Source organism: Panthera onca, chromosome D4 (assembly GCF_046562875.1).
Source record: "Panthera onca isolate mPanOnc1 chromosome D4, mPanOnc1 haplotype 2, whole genome shotgun sequence".
NCBI lineage: Eukaryota > Metazoa > Chordata > Mammalia > Carnivora > Felidae > Panthera > Panthera onca.
In genome coordinates, this window is record NC_138351.1 from 41736796 (window position 1) to 41747584 (window position 10789).

Sequence of the window (10789 nt, forward strand, 5' to 3'; positions counted from 1 at the left end):
AAGTAATTTAAAGTTAAAGTTTAAATGTTCTAGTGTAATTTAAAACTTCAGTGCTGAATTTTATCTCTGAATATAATAACCTATAAGCTCCTTTGGTGAAAGGCTCGAATTTTAATTTTATGTAAATGCTATAAAATCTATTTATTTACTCCAGTACCATGGATATTCAAATGTGTGACCATAATAAAATATGTTATCAAAAATATAAACATTTATTTTTAGCCTGTAGTACAGTCTATGTACTCATATTTCCCAGTTTCACAGATTCACAGAGATTTGTTGGGCCATTACTATGTTTATGAAAGAGCTCTGGGTATAAAATAAACCTGAGGCTGTCTTTGGGCAGCGCGATAAGGTAGTGGTTAAGCATTAGGGGAGAAGAATCATAGATCAAGAGTCACATCTCTTTCTACTACGGTCCAAGCTGTGCAACATGGAGTGATTTATTCTACTCTCTGAGCCCCAGTTCTTCAACTGTAACATGAGGGTAGCAGTGGTATTTTCTCAGTGAGTTGTTGTGAGAAGTGAGATAATGCCTATGAAGCTAAACCTAGCACCGTGCCTGACATATGTGTTTGATACATGTTAGTTATAATGTTAAATTTGGAATTTATTATCATCTGAGAACAGTAAAAAGAGAGGTAAAGAAGGGAAACTACTAAACGCTATGCACTTTTGTGTATATTATTTCATTTAATCCTTGTAACAACCCTAGGAGGGATTATTCTTCCTACTCGCACAGGTTCAGTGACTTGTCAAAGGTCACGTGGCTAATACATGGCAGGATCAAGTTTGGAACCCAAGGTCTCTCCAACTTCAAAGCCCATATCCTTCTGACTATACCGTGCTGCTTTTAATTGGGACATAATCCGTACATACATGAAAAACCAAATAGCAGATAGGAGACCAACACCATGAAGTAATAACATGAGTGGTTTGTTCACCAGAAATCTTATTTAGTCCCAGATACTCTGCTAAGTGCTAGGAATACAAAGTCCTGATTCCATCACACCAGGTGCGTTATAGGGGAGATAGAAGTGAATACAAATAGGTAAAAATAGAAAAATAAATACTCATGAAGGAATATAAAAGTGTGGTGGGTGTTACAGCTAATGGCAGTTAATGAAGGGTGGGGCAAGGATCTGGAAGGGCCTAACAGAGGGAAACCTAGAGCAGAGTCGGAAAGGTGGGGGAAACATTTGCCCCACAAAGGACAGAAGGATATTCAGATAGTGGACGGATAGGAAGCGGGTGTGAAGTATGGGGACATTATGTTGAGGGACTCACAAAGTTCCATGTGATTCGACTGCAGAGTACAAATGAGGAAATGGTAGATGGGGCTGGACAGAGAAGCAAAGAGCTGCAAAGTCACATGGCCAAGGATCTGCTGACAGGGAGGCACAGAGAATCAAGGCTGCTAGTTCAATTAACCTGCCATATCAACTGGGTAGTCAAGGCTGATTTTGAACCAGATAGATCAACTTTAGAGCTCTGGCTCTTAAACCAATGCTGAATGTCTACCTGAGGACAGAACTTTTGTAATGTGAATCACATATGTTGTTAATATCTTTTGTCTCTCTTTTATATTTGCTTCTATCTCTATGGTTGCCCTTCCTTCTGAGTCTCTAGGTATCCAGGCCTCTTAGGTTGTTTTCTATCTAGACTCTCCACTGACTCACGTACCCCCGCATGTGTTGACGTCAGTTAGCTAAAGAGCCAAACTGGTCCGCACTAAAATTTAATGGCTTACGGGGAGAAGAATGCATAAGATATTCCTGCAGGTTTGGCATTGGTAACTCAAAGTTAGAATTGGTAACTACAAGGAGTAAATATTTAATGATGTCATTGCAGGTGTATATATATGTTTATACACACACACACATATATGTATATGTGTGTGTATATATAATGTATGCATGTAGCAAGTGTGTATATATATGTACACATGTGTATCAGGTGCATATAAATGTGTGCACAGGTATATGATTGGGCATTCCACAAGAGAAAACTATATAGGTAACTTGCCAACTTTTGGCAGACTGCCGTGTCCTATGATGTCAATATGGCAGAACTGGAAAATAGGTAGAATTTGGTTATTAACTCGAAGTATTTGGAAGGAAGAAGACTCTGTGATACTGAATACTGAGACTCTAGTGGTAAGAACACATTAGCAGATAGAGATGGCAAGAGAGCCTCATTGTAAGGCCCTCTTGTGGGTACTTTGATCCCTTCATCAGTTTTTGTGTAGCTGTGCGCTCTACTTAAAACAAGTCAATAATTTACAGAGCTTAAAACATCATCATGGAGGTCAAAGTAATAAAAAATGTACTACAGGATTTAACTGAATGAAGCCACATTATCTAAACTGTGGCTCATCTTGTTATCTACTTGACTTTTTTTTTTTTTTTAGAACTCTGTGCAAAATGTATTCCTCCTATCTACAATCCCTCAAAATCTTAGGTACTATTTTGGGAAGCTGATTTCTGGGTCTCATCTGCAAAAGTTGGGTGTTGCCACTAATGTCGTAGGCCATCACACACGGCATTCTGTGGACCTGTAGAACTGCAGAGCCGTAAAGTATGTAGCTCCTTTTGTTGTAGGCATGGGATGCGTAGATGGACTCACTCCCATGCTTGAAACGGCCCAGCGAGATTGTAACAGAAGCAGGAGGAAAAACTAGTCTTTGTGTCTCCAGTCCAGTATTTTTTGCTATGTGCCTGGCAGAATCTCCAGGAAGTACTATCCTGCTTACTAAATCACATCACCGCTCCCTTGTCACCATACCAGATTCTGGAAGACTTAACTCGATCATAAATGCTACACAGGAGACAAATAGCATGATATCATTGTTTCAGAAGCCTCGGTCTGCAAAAGGGCTTTGATTTATAGACAGTTTATTGAGTGATTATCTTACTATTAGACGAATGCTTTATTTACCTTTTTTTGTTGTTGGGAAAACACTCTTGGAAAACTAAGATATTAAAGCCTTGAAAAATAGCTATTGAACATGTCCAATTACTGTATTTCATAAAAATTTTAAAATGCAGAAACGTAGTGAACACATTTTGTATTGGGAATATATATTTAGCTGATGGACTATAACAGTTCAAATAGAATCATTTACAGCTTATTGAGTAAATAAAAGTGCTTCCATAAAGATTCACATGACACCTAGCTTTTATTTCAGGTAACTAATTTCGTTTTGAAAAATTGCTTAAATTTAGATTTACATGAGAGAGTACCAGAATACCTCAGCAGTTTAAAAAGTCATTCAAATGACCATGGACTTCACAGATTTAAAATGTAAGATCAGGTGGTGAATATTAACTTTTAATGGTCTCTGATAAAAAAGTTATTTAACTGTCTTGTACTCTGGGTGTTATATTAAAAGTGTGATGGTGTATTTCTGGATACTGTTTGAAACCAGAAAAATAGTTCATATTTACTTGTTTTTTTTTAACATCACGTTCTCAAATCAAGATTTCACCAGAGATTTGTTGGCTTGTTTACAAGCTATTAAGTGACTTAAAATCAGATTTTATCCCATTTCATGAAAAAACAAATTTTTCTAACAGTGAATAGAGTATAGCAAATGACCCTACTAACAAAAAAAGTGTTTTTAGTTTACACAAAAGTAAATCTGTTTACTCGGTGGAGGGCATGCCTTTTTGGGGGGTGTAAATCTTTTAAAAAAATCTCTTTTTCTAAGAGATTATTTTCCATGGTTAAGACATAAGGTCAGAAGACAACATGCAAGAAGTAAGACTCCAATTTGAAATGCTAGACCCAACATTCCATTTCAAGCTTATTTAGTTAAAAAAAATGTTATGTGAGATGAAAAGATGCTTTCGATCAACATGGTAGAGAAAAGACTTATTAAAAAGTTAAGATGAGAAAAGGCAGAAGGCGAACCCCTTTGTAGAGTGCCAAGACCCAGAGAACATTAAGGAGAAATGAGCAGTGAGACCTTCCCTAAAGGATGGTCTTCCTAATGTGTATGTAACGCGTTTGATTGTTGGAGTCACAAGCACAGGAAAGGAAACTTGAAGAACAGAATATAGAGTTGAGTAGATCATACATCCCTTTAACATTGCCAAACAGGAGTGACGACTGGTCAGTTTGGCACAGTCAGCCTCTTCTAGTCTGAGGCGTCAGAAGGAAGTACCTTCTGAGACCACCTGTCCTTCCTCTGTCTGATTTTCACGTTCCTCTCTTGTCATGTATAGTTTTCTCGGACCAGAACTTGAAATACAAAGATGTAACAACAAACTTTTGAAGCCTCGCCTGACAGCTTCCTTTCATCATAATAAAGAATACTATGGCTGTAACTAAATTGTATTAAGGAGGAAATCAGGCCTCGCCATCTCCTGCTTTTCCCCGCATTCCCTTTACCCTCATTCAGGTCTGACAGAATGAGAAGCTAGCGGCTGGCACTCTAGTCTTTACACCCGCAAAATCAATCCGGTAACGATGCTGCCCATTTAGACACACAGCAAAACAAACAAACAAACAGACAAACAAAATCGGAAAAGGTGTTTCTCTTGGCGATAGGAGTGCAGGAATCTATAGCTCCAGCTCCTGATGTAATGAGATGCCTCTGTTCAGCTTCTGACCTGAGATGCTCAGGCCCCGTAGTACAGTTTTGCGGTTGAAACTTCATCAGTGCCGCTAATCAGGGTCAGCACCTGATCTCGGGATGTCTTTTCCTTCCATCGGGATGAGCTAAGCCCTCTCCTTCATAAAGTCATCCAAGTGGTCATTTTAGGTGTTTTTTTAACTTCCAGCATAAAAAGGGATGATTTCCGTCAGCTGTAGGCTTGCAGTGGAGTATCAAGAAATCAAAAGAAAAGAGATCAAAGAAAATTGCTGAACTAGGTGTTAGATGCAGCCATTGATTTTCCTCCAGTTGTAGTTTTAAAAAATCCACAAAAATGGTAACATATACAACAGTTCCATGTCTATTACTTTCCTAAAGCCAGCGATGATTTCCTTCTTGTTTTCACAGGTAGAAATGTTTTTGGACAATGTGACATAATAAAGCAGATTCGTATAGTTTGTATATGCTGCTTTATTGTCAAAACTGTAAGAGAATCTACCAAAACGATGTTTTTAAAAAAACTCTGCAATGTAAAGTGTGGTTTTCAATGGAGACACGTATGACTAGACTTACGGTCTCAGCAACATTTATTTCCTGGGAATCTGGAAAATTCTGACGTACAATTGATCACTCATTACTTACTATCAATAAATGTCATAAAATAATACCTGGCTGCTTTACTGAGAAAACTTCATTCATGGTAACTACTGATTATCAGTGTTACTTAAGGCTTAAATGTATGGCTTCATCAAAATATTAATCCTGTTTTCAAGTATTTCAGATGTGTGGATTTCTTAAATTTGGCTTCCAGTAGTTTCTGGATACCAGTAATGTTTTAAAACATGTGGCCAACAGTTTTCATGTTGTAATCCCATGTTTTGATATATGACTTCCAAATACTTAGAACAGTTTTTATTAAAACAGAGTGGTGGCATTATTATCAGAGGAAAAGGCAAAAAGTTCATCTAACTACCATTTTATATCTCCGTGTGCTACTTTCTGCTGTATTTGTCAATGAAATGAGTCTGGCTGATAGATTTAAAAAACATAATACCCACCATTCATTTTCTTTCTTTCTCTCTCTCTCTCTCTTCTTGAGAGAGAGAGAGAGAGAGAGAGAGAGAGCGAGCACACGAGTGTGAGCAGAGGAAGGGCAGAGAGAGAGAGTGAGAGAGAATCTAACGTAGGTTCTGCGCTGTCAGTGGGACCGTGGCTTGGTGCTAGATTCCACGACCATGAGATCATGACCTGTGCCCAAATCAAGAGTCAGACACTTAACCGACTGAGCCAACCAGGCACCCCTCGCAGTTCCTTTTCTAAGCAGTCAGGTCTTCCATATTATATAGCACATATTATGTAGCACAATGAAATAAACACTCTTAGCATTGGTTTCTGTAAATTATCAGTGGAAGCAGAGGTAAAAATGACTGGTTGTATTGACTCTTTGATTCAATAACTTTATAAAATTTTTATACAGTGTTTTACTGCTTAGGCAAACTCTCCATGTCCTGCAAAGTTTGTGCCATGGAACACATAAGGGATTCAATCACATTTGGAAAATAATATTTCTGTAGTATCATACAGATTATGGCAAAATTAAATGGCAATTCTATCCCATTTCATATTACCATGATTATTAGCCCACTTTCCTGTTTGTGGTTTTAGATTCTGTTTAAGAGTTTTCAATTCTAGGGGCGTCTGGGTGGCTCAGTCAGTTGAGCAGCTGACTCTTAATTTCGGCTCAGGTCATGGTCTCACGGTTCTGGGATCGAGACCCACATGGGGCTCTGTGCTGAGCGTGTAGCCTTCTTAAAATTCTCTCTCTCTGGCTCTGCCCCTCCCCCACATGCGCACGCACGTGTTCTCTCTCTCTCTCAAATAAAAAGATAAAACATTTAACAAAGAGTTTTCAATTCTATGTTTATTTATTTTTTCTTCTTTATATCATAGACAGGATCACGAGACCACTCAAATCTCTCCATTCCTTCAAGAGCTGCTCTTCCTGCTGACACAGTTGGTGTGGGGGAGTTTTTGCCATTGAAAGCGGAACTGGATACAACTTACACTTTCTTAAAGGAGACATTTATAAATCCTCTGACATCATCCCTCTCCTCTCCAGTGACTATGTCTGCTAATGTCAAAAGACCAACTCAGATTGGATAATGACTTTATGAAATAAAAACAAAAATGCAGGAAGAGTTCACAGTACAATTAAAATCGTTTTGAAGGGGGATTTTCTTATCGGTTGACTTTTGTTTCAGCACAAGTAGCAGTGCATTTTTAAAAATTGTGTGGTATCTCGATGCGTGCAGGTGCCTATATCTCCTTGAATAATGAAATAACCAACTTTTCCCCCTCTAAGTTTTATTTATTATCACAGTTGCTCATTTTTATGTAACATATTTTTAAATGTTAAAGAATGACACATTTTGGGTAATTTCCTTCAGACTTAAAAAAAATCAATAAGCCATTTTAGTCTCTATCTATCAAAGTTGTTTCATACTTGTCTATTTTAAAGCAGGACTGCAATACTTTAATAGGATTGAAAGAGCTATTTGAAATGTATGCCAATGATTCCTGTCATTTCATGGCAGTCCTGCCATGGTTCACTGAGCCCCCTCTTCTCTCTTGTCAGCTCGACTGAAGACAAGCATTTAGTTGCAAACTTTAAGCAGGTTGTGCAAAACAGAAATGATGTGACTGCTTCCCCTCCTGCACAATAATGTCACTCCTGGTCAATGTGAGAAGGTCAGGTTGCTCCTTGTAAAGCTACATGATACCGCTTGCCCATTTGAACAAGTTAAGTTAACTGCTGAATCTGGTCCCTGCAGGCGTTGAAAACCCAGCCTTTTATCAAGTCTGCATTTGATGAGAAAGTAGAGCAATTGTGCTGGCAGGATTTCTGTGGCACGGTTAGGCACTTCATAAGGACAGTTCCCGCACCAGGATAGCAGGTAATGCTAAATAGTGTAAGCTGAAAAACTTCCAGGTAATGGCTGTTCTGACCTTCAAAATAGACTCCTTTTTTGTTTTGGTTGTTGGTAGGACCCAAGAGTGACGCCCATCTCTGATGCTGACAGAATTTAAAACAAGGCCATTGCCCTGCATTTTCTGCCTTGTAGCACACAAAAGTAAAATTGTATGTCAGGCCGAGATGTCGGGGAGCTGACAAGATGCCCCAGTGACATTTCAGCTAGAAAGAGCAAGTGTCTTGCAACCAAGTGGTCAAATATCAAATAATAGGTCAAGCAGGAAGGAGCTGAGTTCTAACCACAAAGAGGTTTCTGGTAACTTACTTGACAAGCTTTTGGGCGCTTTGTGGCTTGACAAAGTGATGTTCTGTTGGGTATCGCTAGACAGACTGTTCTTTATCGCCTTCAGAAGATCAGACATTGACATTGATTAAACTCTTTAACCCTTAAAGGTTAAATCCTTGCAGTTTGCATCATGGTAAGTGAAGAACGAAGAAATATCTGTAATATGTATTTGTCTTTGGATTAATCTTTTAACTCCCCGGTGCTATTAATGTCTGATGTGAACTGTACTTTTTGACAGAGTTTTGATACAAAATCCATATTTTATATTATTTTTCATGATGGACTTTTTCATTATGGATACATTAGAAAATAACAGTATGTATTATGGAATCGATATTGTCTTATCTTGACAGTGACATTTGATTCAAATATAGCCAACTTCTGAGAGTTCTTTTTTATCGGCCTTGGTAAATAAAATGTGTATGCTAACTACTTATGTGATTAGCCAAATGAGCCAAGTGATTTATGCCTTCTGAGGTAACACTATTACTGTCATACCATGTAGCACGATTCTATTTCTTACAGTACTGAGCCAGCAGAATTAGCTTTATATAAATCTTTAGAAAGCTGTTTATGTGAAGTAAAATCATACCTTTAACCAAATTTCTCTTAATTCTTTCCCTGGAATTATTTTTATTAGCCATGTTGGGATTTGAGTACTACAGAATATGCCCTGTGGAACGTAACATGCATGAAATTGAACTGGCGAATTTATTGTAACACAGAAAATGCTATGGATTGTTTTTATGTAGATCATAGAATAATTTCTGTGCGTTTCAAAACACTCTCTTCTGGTGTTCCATACAATGATTAAGACCGTGTCTGTATAGAAATTGATACACAGCTTTTTAGCTCCTGTGACGTCGCTGAGTTTCCAGTTCCTACACTAGAGGAAAACAGTGTTGCCCTCTATCACTTCTCCGTCTGGGTGCGTGTAGACATATGTGTCTTTGTGCTGAATCTATTTCCGGACTTTACTGATTTAAGAAGATCAAGCACCTATGTTAAACTTAGCCTTAGATAGTCCTTGGTTTTCTTGCCTTAATTTTACAACCTGTTAATGGGATAACACCATAAATAAATGTGTATGTCTCTCCATATATGTGCGTATCTGATTTCACAGATCCGTTTCATAGTGTAAATTCTGAACCACCAATTCAAAAGGATTTTTAAATCAAATCAAATCATGTCACATTTATAACCAACTAGATGCTAAAGGCCAGAGAAACTGAAGGATGAGCCTCCCGAGCAATCATTAGTATTCACAACCAAATATAGTAATTTTTATACCATATGCTTTTTTCCCAGAAGTCAGACCCAGCAGGAGGAGAAGATTTAATGACATATCCTATGGAGATCTGAGAAACTCTAGACTGCTTCTGAGCACGCTAGTGGCCAATCGCTGCAGACTTGAGATCTGTGTTCTGTTGGCAAAGGACAGTTGCTCTATCAGCTTCTTCACCTCCTTAAGAATGATATATAAAGTAGACATTTCTCAGGAGAATGACTTCAAATATTTTTGTAAAGGAAAGGAATTTTTCTTTACACCTTAGTACGTGGAGTTTCTTACTAACCTTCTGTGATCTAGAAAAATACCTATATCATCCATCACTAGCAAAGGGATTCTTATTGTTCTGATCCCTAAGTCACACGAACTTATTGAAGCTTTGCCAGAATTGTTCATAGAAGCATCTGGGAATGACATGACACAAATACAGAGGTGTAAGAAATTGCCAGAATGGCCAATTCGACGATAATGGCATAGGTAAATAACCTTTCAAGTAGTAGAATGTTAACTTTAATTTACCGAGGTCTGACTTTATTAGACTTAGCAACACTATTTATTTCACATTTATAATATATGCTCTTATCGGGTGCTGAATGATCATTACTATTTTCATGTTGCTTTACTTAGCAATTACATCTGAATTCATTCTGTAGACCGTACTGAACAATGGTAAATTGATCTCATTTTACTGTGCACTTTTTATAAACAAGTCTTCAGAGATAAAAGGTGGAAAGTAACCTAGTAAGTAGTAGGCCCAGAGCTGTAACTCCAAAGCCCACATTATTTCCACCATGCCAGGCCTGCTCAAGAAATAATTAGCACTTTTTAAAGAGGAGAAAAATTTCAAAAATTATCCCACCCAGTTAGGAATAATTTTGGGAAGTGTGTTTTGGTCTGAAGTCTAGATTCCCTATCCATTGATTAGACAAAACAAAACAAGACGCAACACGCCCATCCATATGACTAGTACTGGGAAGAGTGGTCAAGTGTGTATCTATCTTTCAACCAGTGTCCTTCGTTAACATTGCCTAGTGTCTCTGGCTCGGGCTGAGAGACCTCAGAGGTGCTCTCAGAGAGACCTTCTGCTGAAAGACGGTGATGGTCAGTTAGCCTGACCAAGCTATAATTTCCCAATGAAAATAATGACATAGGCTAAGCAAAATTGATCACGAAAGGACTAACTTGTACGATTCCTAGGATGGAGGTGAGGATTCTAAAATATGTTTTTTGGACCGGCGTGATAGACCGAACAATGACCCCAAAGGCACCCATGCCCTAATGCCTGGAACCTGTGACAGTTACCTTATATGGCAAAAGGGATTTGCAGATACGATTAAGAATCTTGAGATGGGGAGATTATCCTGGATAATCTGGGTGGGCCCAAAGGCAATCACAAGTGTCCTTGTGAGACAGGGAGGCAGAAGGGGATCCAACTACAGAGAGGAGAAGGCTCTGTGCACTTTTGAAGGTGAAGGAAAGGGCCAGGCACCAAGGACTACAGATGCACCTAGAAGCTACAATAGGCCAGGAGACAGATTCTCCCTTCTGAGGCTCCAGAATGGTGAGAGAATACATTCACATTTGTTA

General features: G+C 38.4%; 1 protein-coding gene across 10 annotated transcripts in view; it reads left to right on the top strand.

The window, feature by feature from the left end:
* Positions 1–9014, top strand: part of CCDC171 (coiled-coil domain containing 171) — a 308137-nt gene extending 299123 nt beyond the window's left edge. For all 10 annotated transcript variants that reach the window (XM_078436783.2, XM_078436780.2, XM_078436779.2 and 7 more), the window contains one exon: positions 6548–9014. In XM_078436783.2, coding sequence (XP_078292909.2) covers positions 6548–6760 — 213 coding nt within the window. In that variant the 3' untranslated portion in view covers positions 6761–9014. The remainder of the gene's footprint in view (positions 1–6547) is intronic.
* Positions 9015–10789: the final 1775 nt, after the last annotated feature.